This window comes from Scomber japonicus, chromosome 24, assembly GCF_027409825.1.
Source record: "Scomber japonicus isolate fScoJap1 chromosome 24, fScoJap1.pri, whole genome shotgun sequence".
Classification (NCBI taxonomy): domain Eukaryota; kingdom Metazoa; phylum Chordata; class Actinopteri; order Scombriformes; family Scombridae; genus Scomber; species Scomber japonicus.
In genome coordinates this window covers 2,043,200-2,068,232 of record NC_070601.1, presented here as the reverse complement: position 1 = coordinate 2,068,232, position 25,033 = coordinate 2,043,200, and the positions used below count along the sequence as shown (strand labels likewise).

At 36.8% G+C, this 25,033-nt stretch overlaps 1 protein-coding gene and 2 long non-coding RNA genes across 3 annotated transcripts; all 3 read left to right on the top strand.

Moving 5' to 3' along the window:
• The first annotated feature begins 211 nt into the window (after window positions 1–211).
• Window positions 212–2,851, top strand: LOC128354528 (growth/differentiation factor 8-like). The gene is made up of 3 exons (XM_053314751.1): window positions 212–539; window positions 1,297–1,667; window positions 2,416–2,851. Exons 1-3 carry the CDS (start codon window positions 212–214, stop codon window positions 2,794–2,796), a joined length of 1,080 nt encoding a protein of 359 aa, XP_053170726.1. The 3' UTR covers window positions 2,797–2,851.
• An 11,703-nt stretch (window positions 2,852–14,554) lies between these two features.
• LOC128354536 (uncharacterized) lies at window positions 14,555–15,456 on the top strand. The gene is made up of 3 exons (XR_008321079.1): window positions 14,555–14,607; window positions 14,892–14,984; window positions 15,323–15,456. It is a non-coding gene; the product is annotated as an uncharacterized LOC128354536 (long non-coding RNA).
• An 8,211-nt stretch (window positions 15,457–23,667) lies between these two features.
• Window positions 23,668–24,235, top strand: LOC128354538 (uncharacterized). The gene is made up of 3 exons (XR_008321081.1): window positions 23,668–23,684; window positions 23,776–23,936; window positions 24,188–24,235. It is a non-coding gene; the product is annotated as an uncharacterized LOC128354538 (long non-coding RNA).
• The last annotated feature ends 798 nt before the right edge of the window (window positions 24,236–25,033 follow it).

The window sequence follows — 25,033 nt, the reverse complement described above, 5'->3', positions numbered from 1 at the left end:
TTTTCTTTTGTAGATGATGAAACTATGAACAACTATCAAGCTACAAAGTGTTAAAAATACTGATGATAAGATCTGAATATCTTGCTACCTCTTTAAATCTCCTCTCAGATTAAAAAAAGGATCCTCCTGGCAGCCAATCATAAAGAGCTGAAGCCAGAGGACAGACTCATATCAGTCAGCGTCACGGCACTGACCTCTTCTTCTCTCCAGGATGCTCCTCTTACTCTGCCTGGTCGTCTTCTTCTCTGTCGGCTTTTCCATGGAGCTGAACCAGTCCTCCAAGCTGCTGGCGGAGAGTGGAGAACAGTGCTCGGCCTGCGACTTCCGAGAGCACAGCAAACAGATGAGGCTCCACAGCATCAAGTCCCAGATCCTCAGCATCCTGAGACTGGAGCAGGCGCCCAACATCAGCCGGGACATGATCCGCCAGCTGCTCCCCAAGGCGCCTCCTCTGACGCAGCTCCTGGACCAGTACGACCCGCGGGTGGAGGACGAGGACCACGCCACGACGGAGACCATCATCACCATGGCCACCAAGCGTAAATAAACAAACCAACAAAACTTTTACTTTACTTTTTTACCATTTTTATTATTCACCTTTATGAGAATGTTGTTCGTGCGTAAAAGCTGCGCGTAAAGTTGGTTTTAAAGCAGGAAACGATGAAATATCTGCAAAATAATGCATAATAATAAATATAATCATCTTTCAAATAATTTATCAGTGAGATTTCAATCCAAAAGACTGACTGCATGTCCATCAAGTAGTCTTTTATTCTGTAATTAATTGAATGACTTTAAATCAGACACTGTGTTGGATTTAACAGGGTTGTCTGCACCCTGGCCATTAAAATAGATGGAGGTGGGTTCTTTATGTAAACTGTGCAGTTCAGTAGGAGTAAATGACACAATCAGACCACAAAACAGCAAATACTTGCACAAGACAAGACAATCAGAATCCATATATTCCCTCAAATAAGCACCAACTAACCTCGCAATCTGTAGATGATGAAATATTTCACTTTCCTGAGGATGGTGCAAAAAAAAAAGTAGATTATCTGACAATCTGGCCATTAAATTATAGGTATTGTGGTCTCTGCAGTAAGAACAGTAGGATTCATCTCTATAGACCATCAACAGCATCAACAAATTGTCAAATTCTATGAATATGTGTCAAGATGTTTTGTAAAAGAGTATTCAGCTGACAGTGAAGATCTCCAGCAAATTTCACACCTAGCTGTCCAGTTTTGAGAAATCTAAAAGTTTAATTTAACATTTTATCTGATTGGTTTCCTGCAGCCAACCCGGTCTCCCAGGACGAGCTGTCCTCCTTCTGTCTCTTCAGCCTCAGTCCAAAGATCCAGCCGAAGAACATCCTGAGCGCTCAGCTGTGGGTTCACCTGCGACCGGCAGACGTGGTCACCAGCGTCTTCCTGCACATCTCCCGCCTCAAACCGGGTGAGGAGGGAAACAACACCCGTGTCAGAGTCCGCTCCCTGAAGATCGACACTGACGCCGGCGCCGGCTCCTGGCAGAGCATCGACATCAAGTCTCTGCTGCAGACCTGGCTGAGACAACCGGAGACCACCTACGGGATCGAGATCAACGCCTTCAACTCCAGAGGAGAAGATCTGGCTGTGACCTCAGCAGAGCCTGGAGAGGAAGGACTGGTGAGACTCAGATATTTAGTGAAGATCTCAGATTGACAGAATCTCATGTTGTTGAAACTTCATTGCTGAGGAGCACTGTTAAATAGAGTCTTCTTTTTCTCAATATAAAACCTTCACCAACATAACTAAGTATATCCTACACTGAAATATTATAATTTCACCCAATCACAGAGTCAATTTTCATTCATTGTAAGAGACTCAAACTCAAGGTTCACTTATTTGCTCTGGAGCTTTTGACCATGGATTTGAAGATGATTACCCCTAGTTGATGTCAAACTCAAAAAAATGGGCTATTTTTTATGATGAAACTTTTTTTCCTTCACCTTTTTATATGATACTGAGAGAAAATCTGAAATCAGACACTGTTGGTCACTTGTACTTTCTGTATTTTGAATTTTAGACCTTTGACCGAAACATGAAAACATTTGGATAACGGAGACTTGGTGTTGTGCGAGAACTGCAGACATAGAATTTTAGATACATGGTAAATTTGGGGAAACAATGATTGTCATCGCTCATCATTACCAAGACTTAAACTTTCAGTTGTTTCCATTTTACCAAAACACATTGTTTAAAAGATCCTCTTATTGCTAAACTGCAGCTTTGCATTATAAACAGGGACAACTTGTTTACTTGTCACTTTCCCCAAACCCCAAATATTTAGTTGTATCTGACAAAAAGATCTATTTTAAGCCCAGCTTTCGGTTTGTCTGCTGTCTTTGTTAGCAAATGTTTTATTTCTTTCCAGCAACCTTTCATCGAAGTAAAGATCCTCGACAGTCCAAAGAGATCCCGCCGTGATTCAGGCCTCAACTGTGACGAAGAGTCTGCGGAGACACGATGCTGCCGCTACCCGCTCACTGTCGACTTCGAGGAGTTCGGCTGGGACTGGATCATCGCACCCAAACGCTACCGGGCCAACTACTGCTCAGGGGAGTGTGAGTTCATGCACCTGCAGCAGTACCCTCATGCACACCTGGTGAACAAAGCCAACCCACGAGGCTCCGCGGGGCCCTGCTGCACGCCCACTAAGATGTCGCCCATCAACATGCTCTACTTCAACAGAAAGGAGCAGATCATCTACGGAAAGATCCCGTCCATGGTGGTCGACCACTGCGGCTGCTCGTGAGGGAAACATCCTGCAGGACTATAGGTGTCATCATCACGTCGTTGATTTCAGCAAATGTCATTGAAACATTTGGAAATGTTGCAAAAAAAAAAGTCAAACTTAGATACAGTAGTTTGTGGAAAGAAGCTGATAAATGGGTTTTGCAGAAGGCTATTTTCAAGGAAAGGGCTCTAAAAGTTTCTTACTTTATATTTCTGTCCAAAAACCAAAAACAACATGTAACAAAAACACAACAGAAACTCTGCACTAATCTAAACTTTAGAAATGCTGCTGAAACTGATGAATCAGGTGTAGTTTACTGTTAGCACCGTTATATATCTCACTATGTGATAATATGCACATCACAAAAAGCTCAACTTTGATTGATTTATAGTCTTGTGTCCCTGTAATAGTAGCTCTATCATTGGTCCACCAACTCTTGAGAAGAATATTTGGCTATCTAGATGATAAATGGTCTACTCTGTCCACCCACTGTAGTCGCCACCTTTGAAGGTAGTGTGCAGTTGGGGTTTTAGCTTTTTCTTTGACAACAGCTGCCTACTGCATCTGGAAACAATGCTCTGAAAGATGCTAAAATGTTTGGTAGAGTTCTCCCTGCAGCCTCATTCCTACAAATGAACTTAAATTCTTTCCATTCTTACTGTTCAAGTATTAATTATAGCTGCCTTGACTTACTGATTTTAGTTTTATGTGAGGCCATTCATGCTTTATTAACACAGTCTTTGAACCCATCAGCTATCTATCTGGTGACAATTTAACCTCTGAGGACAACGGCCATTATTTCAGGGCTTCCGGTGCAGCCAGCGATTATGTGGATAATGGATATCTTCCTCCTTAGCAACTAGAAACAGTCCAGACAACATTTCAGCTCATCTGTATAAACAAATATATGCAGATACATTTTTAAAAAGCAGAAATCATTCTCAGACGATGGCCGATGTGTTCCAATAAGGCATTTCAGCCTGCATGCAACCAAAGTCTGCTCAATTGTAATTGGTCAATACAACTCAGACTACAAATGGAAGCCAGAAGAATTTGCCCCATTGCCTGCAGGTTCTGCTTTCATATCTACCCGTAACCATGTTATAAACTGATTTTAACCCAAATTGTAAACAGGTCAGTCACATTTAAAACAAACCTGCATTTCCTGCATGATCACCGAAGCATTTTAAGGAGATTTGATCTAATCTGGATATTTCTGTTCAACTTAAATGATCATTTGTTACTTGGATGATATATATTGGATGGACACAGAAAATACAACAAAAACACTTGGATGACTCCTGCTGCTTCCTGTCCTCCCGTCTTATGAAAATGTGTCCTGATTTGAGCCCTGACCAGAACAAACCGCCGCAGGATGTCTTCCACATGTTCCTTTATTTTAAAAAACATGAATCGAGTGAGTCCGAGCCAACGTGTCGCCCCTCCCGTGTCCCTGTGCTTGTTTGCAAACTCCTCGCTGTGATCAAGGAAAGAAAGACACTCCAGTAATTTATGAGGATAACTCAGCGGAGGAACTTTAACCCTAGCATTTCTCCCACAGAACAAGAATTTCAAAAAAGAACCAACCTTTGTCCAGATCTAAAAAGTCATCACGGACGGATAATATAGTGTCAAACGGAGGGGGAAAGTTTTGGATCCTTTTGACCCTGCAGCCGCTGGATGAGAAATGACAATGTGAGAGTAGAAACTGTGATCTCAGAGGGAGGTTTCGTGTGGATTTGAAGCCGAGTGCAGATGTCCTGACTGTTGCTGTGCTTCACGGGGGTTTCTGACCTAAAAGTCTTTGTTCTGCTGTTGGAACAAAACGTTTTATGTTTGTGGCTCTGCAATGAACTGTAGTTAACAGTTTTTTGAGGTCATGCTGTTAAAATGCCCATCTCGTGCTCAAGTCACGTTATGTTCATCATAGAAATGAACCCAAGCAGATTTATCTCACTACATAAGGCAGGGGTGTCAAACATGCGGCCCGTGGGCCAGAACCAGCCCGCCGAGGAGTCCAATCCGGCCCACTTTCCTTCCTGTGTTCTTTTCCTTCCTTCTTTCCTTCTCTCCATCCATCTTTCCTTCCTGTCTTCCCTCCTCCCTCCCTTTCTTCCTTCTGACTTTCCTTCCTTATGTCCTTCCTCCCTTTCTTCCATCCTTCTGTCCTTCCTCCCTTTCTTCCATCCTTCCTTCCTTCCTTCATTCTGTCCTTCCTTCCTTCCTTCCTTTCTCCCTTCCTTCCTTTCTTCATGCTTTCCCTCTTTTCTTCCCTCCTTCCTTCCATCTTTCCTTCCTCCCTTTCTTCCTTCTGACTTTCCTTCCTTCTGTCCTTCCTCCCTTTCTTCCATCCTTCCTTCCTTCATTCTGTCCTTCCTCCCTTCCTTCCTTCTGTCCTTCCTCCCTTTCTTCCATCCTTCTGTCCTTCCTCCCTTTCTTCCATCCTTCCTTCCTTCCTTCTGTCCTTCCTCCCTTTCTTCCATCCTTCCTTCCTTCCTTCATTCTGTCCTTTCTTCATTCTTTCCCTCTTTTCTTCCCTCCTTCCTTCCATCTTTCCTTCCTCCCTTTCTTCCTTCTGACTTTCCTTCCTTCTGTCCTTCCTCCCTTCCTTCATTCTGTCCTTCCTCCCTTTCTTCCATCCTTCTGTCCTTCCTCCCTTTCTTCCATCCTTCCTTCCTTCATTCTGTCCTTCCTTCCTTTCTTCATTCTTTCCCTCTTTTCTTCCCTCCTTCCTTCCATCTTTCCTTCCTCCCTTTCTTCCATCCTTCCTTCCTTCATTCTGTCCTTCCTTCCTTCCTTTCTTCATTCTTTCCCTCTTTTCTTCCCTCCTTCCTCCCTTTCTTCCTTCTGTCCTTCCTCCCTTTCTTCCATCCTTCTGTCCTTCCTCCCTTTCTTCCATCCTTCCTTCCTTCCTTCATTCTGTCCTTCCTTCCTCCCTCCCTCCCTCCCTCCCTCCCTCCCTTCCTTCCTGTCTTCTTCTCATTCCTTCCTTCCACCTTTTTAATGATCCGGCCCACATGAGATCAAATTGCGCTGTATGTGGCCCTTGATTGAAAATGAGTTTGACATCGCTGACATAAGACTTTAAGTCTCAAAATAACGACCAAATAACTGATATGAATGTTAAATGTTGCCGTAAGAAATGTGACGATGTGTGAAAGAAATAGATATGTATAGACTTTTGTATTTGCATTTCTGATGGCTCAAGAGAAAGTTATTAAGTTTGTCTCTACATAAGTGAGGATGAAATTATTGTTAGAGGTTAGAAAATGTCACTGTGCTCTTCATTAGGAACAGCTCTGCCATAAATTCTGCTTTTATGAAGCTTATATGTTTTCAGTTTTTGTTGGTATTGTCAGAAAGGTGATAATTATACTCTAATACTGAGATATCTAGTGTTTATATATATATCTATATATATATCTATATACATATATATATAAAATAAGGTATTACTCTCAGTTGACCAATAAAGTGTGTTAATATGATGCTTAAAACTGAGATTATTGTGAAGCCAGACACCAAAGATATTCATATCAAACCAAACTTCATTTATAAATCCGTCAATTTAATGATTTACCTGCTTATAAATAAAAATGACTAAAAGTATAGGATATTAATTGAAATGTATATTTAAAAGTAGGTTATACTATTGAATTCGGCTGCATTTAACTAATAAAATTACCTTCATTTATTACACAAACACCCACTTTTTAGGGAGTATGGCTCCATAGAAACGCGCTGCTTTGACCGATATTTAACCAAACTCCATTCACTTTTATATGAATTTAACTTCGCGACTGTATCACTAAATATATTTAAGAGATAGATTATTAGTTAAAGGTTTTACTGCATCATTAGGAACTACTCTTCACTTCGGCTTTAATTTAATTCACATAATAATTGACTTTAATGTTAAAATATTCACTTTTACTTTCACACCGCCGCAGCTTTAGTGAACAAAATAAAGCTGCCATCGACACTTAAAGTTTAATTTGTCGCCTTTTTGTGACGTAATTAAACGTGTCTGAGTCATTGTTGCACCACAGCAGTTTATGACACATTTAAAGATGCTTTAAAACACGAATAAAAGTGAATTAATGTCATAAACAGTACAAACGTTTTGATAAAAGAGGCGCTGCTCCTCCGCTAGCTTCCTGTTGGTGGTTTCACCCTCTAAACACCGACGTGAAACAAAAGCACACCTCAAAGGTTCCGCTGCATTAATAGTCGTTCTGACTGATCAATAAATGTGATTAAACCAATAATGATTGAAATGTTATTTTATATGTAAAGGTAAAATGAGCAGAACTTTATGGAAGTGTGGGGTTTATTGTATAACCATTAGAGCCTTCAGTCTTCACTGCTACATCATAAAAAGAAATCCTCATAACTACTATCTTATTAAAACTATTAACTATTCATTTCACTAAAACACATGGACATAGATAGGGAGATAATCTGACCCAGAAGTAAATATAATATTTTAAATTTTTAGTGGATATTGGGTCACTTTAGGTCGTCAAATTTCAGAATAAAAGAACATTTAGGGTGATTTTACAGCTCTACAAAAGTAAAAATGGGTTAAATTAGACCCTGCACATTATGTAAGGGTTAAGACATTTTCATTTGTGTGCATTTTGAGCCACTTTACATCACTTTAAGTCATCAAATTCCAGGGCAAAAGAACGTTTAGGGTGATTTTACAGCTGTCAAATGTAAGTTAGAGTTAAATTTGACCCCAAATCAAATGTAAGGGTGAACATATTCTACATTTTGTTTTTAAACTACTATCTTGAAGACCGTGTGAAGTCAATTCAGACATTTTCTTCCAAACACATTAAATAGGTCATCAAATGTATTTCTAAAAAAGGTGTAAAAAGCATTTTACAAACTGTGTTTCAAGATTTCTGTGTATCATATATATATATATATATATATATATATATATATATATATATATATATATATGTATATATATGTATGTATGTATATATATATTAAAATATAATCAGAATCATCGTGAATTTAGGGTTGTACCTACGTGTCTTACTTCTCTTGAAGACTCTTGGGGTTTTTTTTTAGGTTTCACTTTGAATTTTGTAACCACACTGTCACGTAGGATAAGTCTATTCTCCGTTATAACATGACCACATTTGGGGGTGTTAATGACAACAGGAAATGTACATTTGAAGTCTTTAACTGTGAATATTTGGCTGTGAACAGTTTTATGAATTCAGTTTAAGGATTAATGATGTGATGAGAGGTCATAAGAGGTTTTAAAGAGATATTGGTCCCTAAAATTAGACTAAAGTCAGTGTTGGAAATAACTTGAGGCGTTTGGTCACTAGTTTTATAAAATGTATATTTAAACATGTAATATAATTTCATAACACACCGTGATGTAGTGATAAGTATGTGTTAAAAAGAAGAGTTCACATTTCTAGTCTGTCTTGAAACACTCAGGAGGTTTTTCTTTTCAGATGGTTTCATTTATAGAAGTGTTAGAGCCAGGTCCTCCAGAGGTAAATTATACAATATTAAACTGAAAAGCACATACGTATGGGTCCAGAGAAAATTATAACCAACACACCAATACATTTAGTTTTTCTTTTCTTTCATTTCCCATTTCATTGTCTATGCTGTGAAAGTTTAACAGAAGTAATCTGATTCTGTCTAATTATCATCAAACTAAAGTTCACTAACATGATACATGTCGTTTGTTTCATCTATCTGAGAAACACCGCTGTGATGAGGAAATGAAGCGTGTCCTTTTATGGCAGTAACTTACAGAGAGACAAGCATATAGGCTATAATAAAATATGAGACTAAAATGTGACCACAGCTCATCAGGTGAAGCGCTTCCTGTCCTGACTGTAACTGCAGATTATATGCGACCCTGCTTTGACCTTCACACTCACTTCCCTCTTTACTCTCAGCAGAAGCGGTCAGCAGCGTACTTTACTACTTTTCACTCAGTGAATACATTAATAAATCTCTGTATACTCAAAATATTTTGAAATATCAACAGAATAATCGTGAGTTCACGTGTTTTAATTCTATTGAAGACTAAATGAGACAAAAATGTGGATATTTTGCTTTCTGTTTTGGACCGCAGTGAGAGCCAGCAGTAAGTTTTGGATCATTTAAGCTGTTTTTAAACTGATATGTTGACAAAAATTATATTATGTTATATATTTTTATAATGTCATATATTTCTGTGAATGCTTTTTTAGGTTTCACTTTGAATTTTGTAACCACACCACAGACCCGGCCCTAACCAATGTGGCGGCCTAGGCAAGATTTTAGGTGGCGCCCCCCTTGCATCGAAGTAAATTCCACTGATGGTGTACATACTCACAAGAAACTGAATAGCTTTATCTTGGACATTCTTTTATTTAAAGAAAGCAATTGCCCAATCAAAATACTTAGAACAAATTAGGAAGAAATACAAAAAAATATGAAATGAATATATGAAATATAATATAAATAGCTTACATAAAGTATAAGATTTAAATACCCACAAAATAAAAAGTGTAAACAAGTGACATGCTGCTGCATCACTTCTGGGTGGTGCTGCTGAGGTGGAGGCAACAGGAGGAGCGCTTGATGCTGTAGGTGGCCCAAGATTAGCAGGAGTGGGACTGAGAAACCTCAACAGTGCATCTGAAGAGAGAAGAGGAGTATGTGACACCAGTCTAATAATAAATATGATATGATATATAATATGATTTCAAGAATAAAATGAAATGAAATAATATAAATGAAAAAACTAAGAGATACATGCATGATGTTCACTATACTGTACATGTATAATATACAATGTACTTTTTCTGATATGCAAACTATATAAGATTCAATTTTATTGTAATTACAACAAAATGCTGATTAACAGAATGCAAAGAAGTAGTAAACTGCAGTATAATATAGAATGTGGGAATGATAAGTTATGCTATAACATGAATGATGTGCACTTTAACACTGATGTAAAGTTTAACACTATAAACACACTTTAGACAATATGAACTGTAACACAACATACAGCTCGGCTTACAACTATAATAAAAGGATGGAAAAGGAATAGCATTTTGATTGACTATTACAAGCTAAGAAAACCTTAGCTAACCAGATGTTAATAAAAATGCTGAATAGATCTAATATTTACACATTTCCCTGAGGAAACCCAGCGAGCACAAACCCTAATTTCAACGTTTGATTTCCGGTTAAAAACAGGTTGATATGAGGTCTGAACGTCTTTCAACGTCTTTTCAACCGTCTGAAAACGGTTACAACATCAACGTGTCACAAAACACATATTAGTTTGATGTCGGTTGATAATTAGCTCAGTTGTAGCTCTCTACAGAGATTGTATTGATTGTTTTGACGTGTTTTCTATAAATGAGAGAGGAGGTGAAATGACGTCTAAACAAAACATAATTTCAAAGGATTTAAATATCATAAATATGAAACTATATAGGCTATGTCTGCAAACTAAATAAGCTGGGAATTTTCTATACAGCAATTCCCGGTGAATATGTTTTCTATGTGAAAGTTGAATAAACGTCTCCATATAGCAGGTAAAAAAACGTTCACTTTTCAACCAATTTTCAACGTCTTTTCACCGGTTACCATAGATACACGTCTTTTCACCGGTTACCATAGATACACGTCTTTTAGACGTCTTTACAACCAAAATGTGCTTGCTGGGAAGTAAGGTGGGAGTAGTTACATTACTATTTTCCATAACAACTTAGGCTCTTCCATAACATAACATAACATAACACAACAACAAACCATGTTATGCTAATGGTTAACGTCGTTATCGTCGTTCTGCAACACACAAATGATGTCATGACATCATCTTTATTGTAACGTTACCTCTGTCTTTCTCTCGTTTTCCTCCTCTTCTTTTCTTTTTTTCCTCCCCTGGGCACCAGACAGTTTAGGGCGTTTTGACATGTTGTTGTCGAGTTTGCCTTGGGGTCACGTTAAAAAACGACCATCCTCCCCCAGGTAGCAGGTACAGTCAGTGGGGGGGGGGGGGGTGGCGTCTTAGGAAAGTAACGTGTCATCATTATTATTATTAGTATTCCTATTTAACAGGCTTTGCTATGCAGTTAAATTAATGTGGGCTTATTATCTTCATATTAAGACATGATACCAAGTAGTTTTAAGAATAGTGGAAGTTACATTTTTGTTCTTCCCCCATTTGTGGCGCCCCCTGGATGGACGGCGCCCTTAGCATTTGCCTATGCTGCCTATGCCACGGGCCGGCCCTGCCACACCATCACGTAGGATGAGTCTAGTTTCCATGACAACATGACCATTATTTAGAGGTGTCAATGACAACAGGACATGTTCATTTGAATATTTGGCTGTGAACAGTTTTATAAACTCAGTTTAAGGAACAATGATGTGATGAGAAATCATAGCAAGTTTTAAAGGAATATTTGTCCCTAAAATTGAACTAAAGTCAGTGTTGAAAATTACTCGAGGCGCTTGGTCACTTTATGTCCATTATATTTGCATTAATAAATTGTATATTTAAATTGTGGTGTTGCACTGGAACTTAAATTTCCTGAGGGGAACCTCCCCAAGGGATCAATAAAGTTACTATCTATCTATCTATCTATCTATCTATCTATCTATCTATCTATCTATCTAAACTACGGTTGCCATTCATTAAAATATCTAATTGAGATTAATCACATGATTGTAATGAGTTACATTAATTTCACATTTAACATTTTTTTTCTGTGCCTTAAAGGGATATTTTGCTGTCACATTTTTTCAGTTTTTATACTCTTAACAACATGGGAGAGGACACACATGCAAATGTATATTATTATTATTACTGGAACAATTAAATAATGTATACTCTAAAAATCTGTCAGTTATGATATCAGTTAGGATCTACTTTAATAAAATGTCACAACACACAGTAAGTGGTTAGCATATGTTAAGACAAGTTCACATTTCTAGTCTGTCTTAACTTCCTGCGACCTCGATTCCTCATATGGGGATATTACATTTTGGGTTTGCTGGACCTTATACTTCATTCTGTTTGTTTGACCTGTTGTCCTTTTTCATACATGCTTTTTGTGCCACCTAGTGGTATTAAAAACACAATACATTAATCACGGTAGAACTGGGATGTCAGGCATCTTGGCCAAATCAATCAAAAGCAGATTTTATGGTTGAAACTTGTTTATATATTCTTAATAATCTTTGTAGTTTGATATGCTGTAAAATATGACTACAACTAACAACAGCAACAAGTTGTGACACGACTAATCAGGAAGTACTGATTTGAGGACATTGGGACTTTATGTAAGAAAATATTACTGGGTAAGATTTTCTTAATAAACCAACGGTTTTCCAATTATTGTTAAATACCCACAGTATGACATGGGATATGATCTCGAGGGCATTTTTAATTTAATCTCGAAGAAATTTGTATTCACTTGTTTTTATTTTATTTTGCAGAAGAACCGCTCTACAGGAAAATAGGTGAGAATGTTGTTTTCACACCAGACTCTGTGGCGAGGTCCAACTACAGAATAGTGTGGAAACATGGACTTAATATTGCCATGCAGTGGTATGGAGATGAGACTTTACCCTACAAACAATTCAAAGGTACAAATTGAATTAATTCAAGGTGTTTGGTTAACAGGAAATCAATGATTTTGCACATTCATTTGAAGTTTCTGATACATTTAAATCAGGTTTTAATTGTGTTTTCTGCATGGATTGATTTTTTTAAAGGAGTATAATCCATTACATTTGACAAATACAATTAATGCTAACTCTGAATTTTCACCTGAATTAAAATATTAAGGCCCTTCAAAGGTATACTGTAAAATAACATATCACTTTCATGTGTTTTGATCAAAAAGCCCTTAAATTATACAGATAGTCCCCAAATATCAGAATATGTTGCAATCCAACGATGTATTCATTCCCCCTTCCAGAAAAACCTGAATTAAAAACATTAATTACATAATTATCAATCAGTAATTTATGGAAATGGGTTTAAAGTTAAGTTTTCAGTGGGAAATGAAAAGAAGGCTTTTGTATGAAAATCAGCTGTTCTACAAACATGTTTAGTGTTTAAAGTGCATATTTCTCCAGCTGCCCACTCTTAAGTGACCAACTGGAAATAAGTGGCTCTAGCTGACAACATACTGTAAGATGACTATAAATCCTCATTTAGAAGATAAACTTGTATATTTTTACAGATCGTGGTTCACTGAACATTTTAACTGGAGTGATGACGATCACAGGACTGACTCGAGACGACAGCGGCATCTACACAGCAGAGATCAACAATAGAGTCACAAGCAAGACTCAACTCCTGGTTATCTGTAAGTGGAGGAAATGTGTTTGAAGTTTGGTTTAATTTATTAAAACTGAAATTCAAAGGAGGTGTCTTGTTTCATTTTCTATCAGCTCCTGTCCCTAAACCCACCATCTCTGTATCCTGTGAGAAAACCTACTGTGTCTACTCCTGTGATGGCAGCACCACAGATGCTGAACCAGTCACCTACTGGTGGACAGCAGATGAAAAGAGGTGGAATTCAACCAAGCAGCTCAAAATAACAACGGTATACTCATGATAATGATGTTTGTGAGTCTCATCACTAACAGATAAATCCTGTTGCAACAATAAACCAGAGTCTAGTCTTTAAACTGATTCACATATTCAGACATCAGTTGGTGACCAGCTGAGGCCGAATCCAGAATATTTCTGAAATGAGCTTTAACTACAGTGGATATAAAAAGTTTACATACTCCTGTTAAGATACCAGGTTTTTGTGATGTGAAAAAAATGAAAACAATAAGATCACCTTGATGCTTTGGACCATGGCTTTTGCTGTAAGATGCAATTAAGTAAATGTCAAGAATATTCTACTCGGACAGCAGAACTTTATTTGGGATGAATCAGGGTGTGTTCTGACTACTATTTAACATGAGTTTCAATGTGATTGGTTAATGATGAACAGGGCCAAAACATTTTACACTAGTGGTGAAGTGAAAAATTCAGTTCATGGAAATCTAAAATTTTAAATATTTCCACAGTTGTCATGGAAATAGTAATAAAACACTACATTAAATTAATGCCTGTATTTATTGGATATAAATTATTACTATTTTTGTGCCACTTTCAAACCTTGATGAGGCAGTTAGCTGCAATTAACAACCCAGTCTCACGTCTCAGAGCAAAACAGTCTCGCAAACAGCTGTAGAATTGTGAAATACCTACATCTTGTAGACAGAAGGTTTGTGTCTGCCGTTGCTTTTATTCTCTGTGAAAAATACAAGATGTTTAGATAATTTCATCTCAATTTCATAACATTTTTAGTCAGAAATGTAAATGTTCTTTTCCTAATCTGAGTGAATGCATATGATGTTTAGTTTGTCAGTTATTATGAGGGTCTTTTCAGGCTTTCAACCTGAACCCACAAAGCTGCATGTCGTTTGAGTTATTGTCTCCGTACTGTGTAGGTATTTTCTTGAACTGTTAAGCACACTATAGTAGTATACTATAATTTATACCAGATAATTCAATCTTACTGTCAAGCTAAATAGTAGATTACATATATATGAAAAAGCTGATGACTGACTGACTAAGTAGCCACAGTACTGTTGTTAATCTGGACATACCAGACCCTAACCCTTTGTATGTTTGGTTTATGAGCTTTCAGCTAATATTGTTTTCTCCTTTCTAGGATGATAAGGAGGAATGGTTCAGCTGTATACTTGAAAACCCAGTCAGCTCCAACAGCAGTGAAGTCCTCAACCCCTTCATAGAAAGAAACTCTATGAAAAGTGAGTTATGACACCAACAAATATCTGCTGTAACACATTTAATGTATTAATGCATCTTAATGTTTTTCCTAAACATGACAATGTACTCAATGTCCTCATAGGAGTTACAAAACATGTTCTAACAGACATTAAATGACTAAATGATGAGCTTTGAGTTCATTATGTTTCTGTATTGGGTTTCCTCAGAGTGCATTATCAAAGATCAGCTAAAGATATTACAATACAATACAGAGTCCTTATTAACTATTTGCTGTTTTAATCTTTTATTCATTCTTTTTTTGTAGGCAAGTTGACATGGATGTTCATCTTAAAAGTAGTAGTTGGAGGGATTCTGGTTGTGGGCATCACTGGATACTTCATATACAAATGCAGGAAAGGTAAGAAATGACAAAATATTGTATTTATGTTGTTGCAGTAAATATTCTTTATTTTTGTGGTCTGATATAAATCAAATATTTAACTTGAATTTACATTCTTTGTATTTTCTTTAGGTGTGGTGTATTAATATTTTTGTACATTTAATAATCAAGAGTGTGATTCTACCAACAATAATAATCCTGATGATGTATTTTCATGCTGACAGGAAGTTTCAGTTAATATTTGTTACACACCTATTCCTAGTTTATGTTGATGCTGCTGAGCTCCTGCAACGTATATTAAGGTTAGATATGTGTGTTGCAGTGATATTCTTTAATTTGTTTGTACACTTTTACAGTATTTATGTCAAAGAAGAGAAGATATGATGATGGATCCTAAATGCTAATGTACTACCCAGCAGTCTCCAAAGTATTTCAACTGAAAGGCTACTTCGACAGTCTGTTTTAATGCGCTTCATGCACTGAGGAAGAGGAGGAGGAGCAGGAGAAGTAGTGTCTGCAGCCTTTTTAGCTGCCATACAAGCTAGATCCTGTTGGCACTCCAGCAACGTTTCATGTAAATATGATGGCTTTGAAAAATGTCCCTATTTTATCTGGTTTGCTGTCAAGCTTGTGGCAAACTGTACAATACATAAATGGAGTTTCACCTCAAACCTCGAACCTCCTCAACACATAGTATCAGGATAATTGAAATGTTATGTTTCTGAAGGTTTAGGTTAATCACAAAAGTGTTGCTTTAGTTGAGAAGAGTACGTGGTTGTATGATGTTTTATTAATTGCTTGTAAATTTTGCTAATCGAATTTTAACTTTGTTTGTCTTGTACTGTATTGTTCTTTTTCTGTGTTCCTGCCAAAGGTATTTTATTTTTGAAGATTACATCATTAGAGGTTACACCAACAGTTAATGTTGAATAATGTTCAACATCAACATAACCCCCCCCCCCCCCCCCCCCCCCATAATTTACTCTTGTACCAATACAATCCCGATTATTGGAAAAATCTTGTGTTAAGAGTGAAGTCAAGTCTCATGGCCTTCCTTTTGATAGTCCACCTTTTATTGAAGTTAAAACATGTAATGAGATATTTTAAAGTTAAAATGTGTTTCTGTCATGTATTATCATCTTTACACATCTCAAAACTTATAGTGGGGATGATAAATGTGGTTTTGAATGCTTTTTATTGACTTATTTGTATTTTTAAATATTGTATTTTTTGTAATAAAATATGAATAAAAGTGACAGTGGCTCAGTCATCAGCACGTCATGAAGGTGTGGCTATCGTGGGTTTAAGGTATGAGGAGCGGCTGCTGCTGCTTCATTCATGATCACTTTCTGTACTTTTTCACCCTTGGAAACAGTTTTTAATTTCCAGAGAATATGAAACTTATTTATTAGGTTGGGTTGCTGTAAGAAACGGGACAAAAAACAACAACAATTAGACTGAAAGAGGATCACAAGCGATGATCTTGTAAAAAAATATTGATGAATTAAAAGAAATTGAGCTTTCAACCCTGCAGGCAAAATAAAGTCTCACTCATGCGGCACATACAAGGAAAAAGTAAATAAACTAAAATTCATAATGGTGGGAAAAAAGCCTTTTAAGATTTGTGGTGATTCCTCTAAAAGATTTTGACTATTTTAACCATTTCCAGTCATATTTACACCCAGATTTATTCACTCTTGGAAAAATATTCTCCTCTGTTGTTTTTTGTCTTTGGCGCCATCTGGTGGACAAACTCTCCACCTGCACCTTCTGTCTGACAGTAAGCAGCGCTGCAGCAAAAGATGCGGAAAAGAGGAAGTGCATCTACTTTGGTATAGGAGAAAGAATAAAAAACAGGTTTTAAAGATGGCTTTAAATACTGAAATGATGCCTTTCTGAGACTTTGTAAAGTTGTTACAGTTCACATTTCATTGTCCACGCTGCGCCAGGTTTGACCAAAGTCCGTGGTCGGTGTGGTGAAGCGCTTTTGTGTCTGGGCGGTAACCCTACATTTGCGTAAGATCTCGCGAGAGAGATGCAAACCTTGATCTTTCCCTAAGTCAAACGGAGTGTATTGTGTGTCTAAAACAACCAGGACTTAAATAAAAACTCGAGAAGTTCACCATTAGTTTAAGACCTCTAGTTCAACCCAAAAATAGAGAAGTGAGAACATGTATCTGCTGATGATATGGAGGAAGTAAGTAAACAATGCGAGACAGTATTTTTATGCATCACTTCTGTTCCTCTGTAGGATTTATAGTTCCTGTGGGTGGTCAAAGGAGAAGCTGAAACTAAATACACTGTCTATTTTGACAGCTCCAGACCATAGTCATCAACTAAATTAAAGAAATGTCACGTAGCCTACACATATGATATGGAAAGTCCCACGAGTAAGACACTAGCAACAAGTGTGAACCAATGAGATAATGGCACATAGCATCACCCTAAACTGCAAGGAACTAAAATTGCAAAGTAAGGAGTTCTTCTGCAGAACTCTCGAGCGAAGTAGAACAAGTCCGCAGCTGCGTATAGTCCTTTGTTTTGTCAAATAAACACATAGTCTTTTGAACTCTCAATTATCGACTACATTGCTTTCTTCAAATCAGAACACGACAGAAATTGGTGTTTCCATTAGTATTAAAAAGTATTGAACTTTTTACTCCTATGTTTATCTGACTGCTACAGTGACTGAGAACCTTGCAGATTTTAATTTTATGAAACATGTGATCATCTTTAAAATATTTTGCGCTGCGCCGGGCGGAACAATAATCGTTTTATGTCGATTATGACGTTTTTATAATCGGGGGAGGCCAAAATCGATATCGCGATTAAAATTCAATTAATCGTCCAGCCCTACCCGACAGTCCACTTTAATGTTATTCATGTTACTGAGGTCACGCTCACAAGCAGCAGCAGATAAAGAGAGAACATGGATCAGCTCAACCTTTGAAATGCTACCATGCTTTATCTGCCTTGCTTTTAAACTTGTGGCAAACTGTACAATACTACTGATCCTCTGATGCCACCCAGCTAAACTTCTCTTACCAGGATAATGGAGATGCTTCTGAAGGTTCCTCAAGTTTTGTTTGTACTGTGTTTTAAATTGAGGATAGCTGGTGTGAGAAAGTTGAATCAATGAGGTCTGAATGTGTAGGCATCATGAGAAATATTACTGATATATTTTTTGTATGATGCTGTTTTATATATGATTAATTGCTTATAAATGTTGATAATTTACTTCTTTTTAATTGTTTCTTTTGTACTTTATTGTTTTTATATCTTTTTGAAGGTTACATCGTTAGAGGTTACACCAAGGGTTAATGTTGAATAATGTTAAAATTAAAAGTAGTGAAGTTTAATTAGCTTTCCCTTCCTTGTTCCAATACTTTAGCCCTGAGTTACACAGTCTGAACCAAAACTATTTTCTTTGTTATCATTTAAATGCCTTTTAAAAATGATTTTGCTTTATCATGTATCCTCGAGATGTTTAACAGATTGTTTTGTGATTTATTTGAGCACAGTAAACAGAGGTCACTGCTTGGAGAAGAGTATTTTATTCAGATATTCCTTAAAATGAGCGAGTAAGCTCAGTGTGAAGACAGAGTGAGATTCTTTTGAAACATAAAGACGATTACATTAGAGTCAGTGGGGAGTGAGACAGGTATTGCTGCCGGTCTCGGCCCCCTTGTTTAAATTTTGTGCAGACCCCGCCTGTCAAAGTCACATTTTATGAATCCCAACACCTATGTCTACATTTTGACAAAAAATTATTTGTCTCCTTTTTACGGTTTGGCCGTGAGCTCGAGTTAAAAATAAAAATTAAGGTTATTTTTTACTGCTTCTCACATTCTAACTAACTGCCGCTTCCACTTTAACTTTGAAGAAAAAGTGATTTCCACTCCTCGTTTGACTGCTCATAGTTTGAAAAGTTTACATGTTATGTTAAAATAGTTTGGTATTTTTACAGAGAGCACAAGTTTTCCTCCGTTTTAAAGTTTGAATCACGTTTCTACGTCCACGTATGAGCGAGCTACGTGACTCTGAAAAAAGGTGAAAAAAGTTGAAATTTTGGGGGTTTTTCAAAAATTTCTCATTCATTTCCAATGGAGAAATCTCCTGGTATTTCAACACCAAAAGTCATAGCACCTCTCCCCCGATTGAGCCGCACGTTTTGATGTATATATTGTCGGGGTTTTCTCAAAGCTGTGGGAGGAGTTACGCGCCGAAAAACGGCGGAGAAGAATAATAGTTGCCTCGGGACTGAGCACCCGTGGCACTAATTACTGGAATGGAGTGCCTCGGAGCTGAGCACCCATGGCACTAATTAATGTATGTCATGTACACTCTACAGAGCCAGGTCCAGGATCCTCTTCTGGTAATGATTGTCAGAAATACCATTAAAATGCATAATGTAAAATAGCATCAAAAAATTTCGCCGCTGTGTTAGGGGGCCCTGTAAAGATTCTTTTCATGGGGCCCAAAATCCCTAGCGGCGCCCCTGTCTCTAAGCTTTGTTATTTTTTAAGCTTTCAATTTGAATTTTGTAGTTACACCTTAGGATAAGTCTAGTTTCCGTTACAACATGATGACATTTATAGGCTTCAGTGATAAACTGTGAATATTTGACTGTGAACAATTTTATTCTATTCTATTCTATTTTAATTCAGTTTAAGGAATAGTGATGTGATGAGGAGTCATACCAGGTTTTAAAGGGATATTTGTCCCTAGAGTTAGATTAAAGTCAGTGTTGGAAATTACCGGAGGTGTTTAGTCACTTTATGTTCTCCTATGTTACATTAATAAAATATGTGAATGTCATATTAACACAGTAATGTAGTGGTAAGCACATGTTAAAAAGATGAATTCACATTTATAGTCTGTCTTAAAACAATAGTCAGGTGTTTTTTCTTTTCAGATGGTTTCATTTATAGAAGTGTTTAGAAGTCCAGAGAGATACAATTATACAATATTACACTGAAAAGCAAATATGAGGCCAGAAAAAAACACACACCAATACATTTAGTTTTTCTTTTCTTTGATTTCACATTTCATTGTCTATTCTGTGAGAAGTTTAACAGAAGTAATCTGATTCTGTCTAATTATCATCAAACTAAAGTTCACTAACATGATACATGTTGTTTGTTTAATCTATCTGAGAAACACCGCTGTGATGAGGAATTGAAGCGTGTCCTTTTATGGCAGTAACTTACAGAGAGACAAGCATATAGGCTATAATAAAATATGAGACTAAAATGTGACCACAGCTCATTAGGTGAAGCGCTTCCTGTCTTGACTGTAACCGCAGATTAGATGCGACCCTGCTTTAACCTTCACACTCACTTCCTTCATTACTCTCAGCAGAAGCGGTCAGCAGCGTACTTTACTACTTTTCACTCTGTGAAAACATTAATAAATATCTGTATACTCGAAAATATTTTAAAATATCAACAGAATCACATTTACGTGTCTTACTTCTATTGAAAACTAAATGAGAACAGAAAAAATGTGGATATTTTACTTTCTTTTTTGGACCGCAGTGAGAGCCAGCGGTAAGTTTTGAATAATTTAAACTGTTTTTAAACTGATATGTTGAGAAAACATATAATATCATGCTATATCTCTAAGCTTTGTTGTTTTTTAAGCTTTCAATTTGAATTTTGTAGTTACGCCTTAGGATAAGTCTAGTCTCCGTTACAACATAACCACATTTAGAGGCTTCAGTGATAAACGGAAATGTTCATTTGAAGTCTTTAACTGTGAATATTTGGCCTTGAACAGTTTTATAAACTCGATGTAAGGATTTATGATGGGATGAGGAGTCATAAGAGGTTTTAAAGAGATATTTGTCACTAAAATTAGATTAAAGTCAGTGTTGGAAATTACTTGAGGTGCTTGGGGCACATTATGTTCTCCATTAATAAAATGTGTATTTAAACATCTAATATATAGCCTTCAATCTCAGAAAAAACTTAAAATCAATAATTTATGGATTGTACACACATTGAAGGTCTGGAATTTAATTCAAAAACAACTTAAGGGAGCTGTAACACTGTCACGGGCTATGCCTATAGCAGAGAATATAGAGTTTTTACCATCTATGTATGACAGGGCTTATAAAAGATGGGCGGAGACTGGTCTGATAATAATAAATCAACTTCTGGATGGACAGATATTTAAATCCTTTTCACAGCTTAGAGACAAATTTGACTTGCCCTCAAGTGAACTATATAGATATTTACAAATCAGACATTATGTCACAAAAAATACAGATTGGGAAAATATACGAAAGGAACCTACAAATATAGAAAGCTATTTGATACATTTGTCTGAACACCGTTCTAAAAAAAACAAAACTAATATCCCACATGTACAAAAAATTAATGATGGATATGTCAGACAGTACACTACACATCAAGCAACAATGGGAACTGGAGCTGAATGTAGTAATAGATGATGACTCTTGGGAAAACATATGTTCCAGATGCCACAAGGGGATTGGAAGCCAACTATACAAAGAATTTGACTGGAAGGTCAAAACTAGGTTCTTCAGGACACCACTAATAACTTTTGTTTCCAAGAACAACCCCAGCAACAAATGCTGGAGGAACTGTGGTATGGTCGGCGATCATACTCATATATTTTGGGACTGCCCGAAATTACAAACATTTTGGAAAAATGTTAAAGAAGAACTGGAAAAAATCTTGACAGTGGACCTTCCTATGGACTCTTTGTTATTTTTATTAGATGTGTTTCCTGATCACCTGTTTACCACAGAACAATGTTATTTACTACGTATTTTGTTGATGATTGCAAGAAAATTGATTACTATCAACTGGATGAAGCCTGACCCTCCCATGATCACACAGTGGTTACAGAAAGTAAAACATGTCTACATGATGGAATATATGACTGCCCAATTACAGCTAAAAGTACCTGTTTTTACGAGAAGGTGGACCCCAGTTACTGACTATCTGGCTTAGGACTCATATACACATGTACTCTATTCACTTACTATTATTATTTTTTTTTAATTTTATTTATTATTAGCTATTAGCTAAAATATACCTTTTTGGAGTAAGGAACTAAATATGTGCTATACCCTTTACAGTGCTACCTCTATGTGACAGATGAGACCCAACCTCAAGATGTTTTCTTTCTTTTTTCTTTTTGTATTCCTTTGTGATATTGATTGCCTGTTAATATGCATTTAAGGCAATAAAGTTAAAAAAAAAACATCTAATATAATTTCATAACACTCAGTAATGTAGTGGTAAGCACATGTTAAAAGAAGAGTTCACATTTCTAGTCTGTCTTAAGACAACAGGAGGTTTTTCCTTTCAGATGGTTTCATTTATAGAAGTGTTAGAAGTTCAGAGAGATACATTTATACAATATTAAACTGAAAAGCACATATGAGGCCAGAGAATATTATAACAAACACAACAGCACCACATTAAGGTTTATTTTTTAAAGTTATTTTCTTTCCCTTTGAAGGTCTGACCTCTACAGGTTGGGAACCAGTGGAATAAACAACCACAGCAACATTGTTTATTCATTTAGCCCTATATATATCATCTATTAAACTTATTCATTCATTCACACATTTGTCTATTTATTATGTATATATGCTTTTCTCTATCCATTGTGTAACTTGTTGCAGCGAATATACTGATCATAACAATACAAAGAAATTGCATTTTTTTTAAATGAAATAGGTGCACAGTATGAATGTGGATGTGATCCCAAAGGATTCAAAAGGCATTTTTCATTTAATCTCAATTTTAAACAGAAATTTGTATTCACTTGTTTTATTTTTATTGTGCAGAAGAATCACTCTACAAGAAAATAGGTGACAAAGTTGTTCTCACACCAGACTCTGTGGAGAATCCCATCACCAGCATAATATGGATGTACGGTAATGGTGTTGCCATGGAGTGGAATGGAAGCAAGACTTACTCCTACCGACAATTCAAAGGTACAAATTTAATCTAAATCAAGGAGTTTGGTAGACAGAGCTCAAAGAGAGATTTTAACTCAAGGGGGTCTAAATATTTGCAGTTGTAAATTAATTTTATTTGAAGGGGTTATTTTACAGTATTTAATAGGTTTATCACAGAGTGTGGCTAAAATAATGGATTGAATTACAATACAGGGGTTTTAAATGTGTTCTTTGCAAGAATCTGTTTTTTAAGGAGTATAACCCATTACATTTGACAAATTAATGCTAACTCAGAATTTTCACCTTAATCAAAAAATACTGTAAAATAAGGTATCACTTTCATGTGTTTAGGTATAAAAAGCCTTTAGATTCATTCATTATCTTTGTAAAACCTATTTAAATAACTTAATTACATAATTATCAGTGAGTAAACTAATGGAATTGGGGTTAAAATTCACTTGATATTTTCGTGGGAAATCAAAACTGCATGTAAATCAGTTGTTTTACAAACAATTTTTAGTGTTTAAAGTGCATATTTCTCCAGCTGCCCACTCTTAAGTGACCAACACTGGTAATAAGTGGCTCTAGTTAACAACATACTGTAAAATGACTATAAATCCTCATTTAGAAGATAAACTTGTTTATTTTCACAGATCGTGGTTCACTGGACATTTCAACTGGAGAGATGACGATCACAGGACTGACTCGAAACGACAGCGGCATTTACAGAGCAGAGATCAACAACAAAGAAACCAGCAAGACTGAACTCCTGGTTATCTGTAAGTGGAGGAAATGTGTTTGAAGTTTAGTTTAATTTATTAAAACAGCCGTAAATTAAAGGAGGTGTCTTTTTGTTTCATTTTCTATCAGCTCCTGTCCCTAAACCCTCCCTCTCTGTATCATGTGATCCTGAGATGACCTACTGTAACCTCACCTGTCATGGCAGCACCACAGATGCTGAACCAGTCACCTACTGGTGGACAGCAGGTGAAAAGAGGTGGAATTCAACCAATGAGCACAAAATAACAAAGGTATACTCATGATAATGATGTTTGAGTCTCATCACTAACAGATAAATGCTGTTGCAACAATAAACCAGAGTCTAGTCTTTAAATTGATTCACATATTCAGACATCAGTTGGTGATCAGCTGAGACAGAATCCAGACTGTGCTGCTTAGTTTATTTAGACAGTTTAGCTTTAACTATAAATTAAATCAGCTCCTTAAAATCTGTATGTTTGGTTCATGAGCTTTCAGCTAATACTGTTTTTCTCCTTTCTAGAAAGATAAGGAGTGGTGGTTCAGCTGTGAACTTAAAAACCCAGTCAGCTCCAGCAGCAGTGAAGAAGTCTTAAACCCCATCATAAGTGAGTTATTATATCAGCAAATATCTGCTGTAACGCACGCTGTTCCGCCTACGGGACGGGTCGGAAGTTGGGAGGTAGCGACAAGTTCTTCTGAATGTTTTAAACACCAACCCTTAAACATATATATTCATGCCGTACATTGTTAGAAAGCTTAGATTGCCCTGATTCAGTCAAGACCACTCACGAATTATATAGTTGCTCACAGCCGGAATAGTATTAGCAATTGTCTCGGCTAGCCACTCAGCTAAAGTATGTATCTGTCTGTCTGTCTATCTATCTGACATTTGTAACAAACAACCGGTGTGAATATATGATGACAATTGATCACTTTTTAATAGTGCAAAGACGTCATTTCTCTATAGACATAATGCGCTACAGGAGCGAGTGGCCCTGTACCAAGATGGCCGCCGTGTAGGCACGTTGCTCCAATCGGCAGCAGCAGTCAATGCGGCGTCTACGTATATATGTCTATGTTTACGACCGTGAGCCTCTCCTGCTTCTGACGACACCACACACCAGCCAATCGGTGCTTAGGATTAGGCAGTACATGTCTCCAAAGCCAATGAAGACATGTGACTGACGACAACGACTACATGACTTTGATTGACAGCTGTTCCAGATAATGGAAATATTCGGTGAAATGAAGTTGAATGTTTTTCCTAAACATGACAATGTACTCAATGTCCTCATAGGAGTTACAAAACATGTTCTAACAGACATTAAATGACTAAATGATGAGCTTTGAGTTCATTATTTTTGTG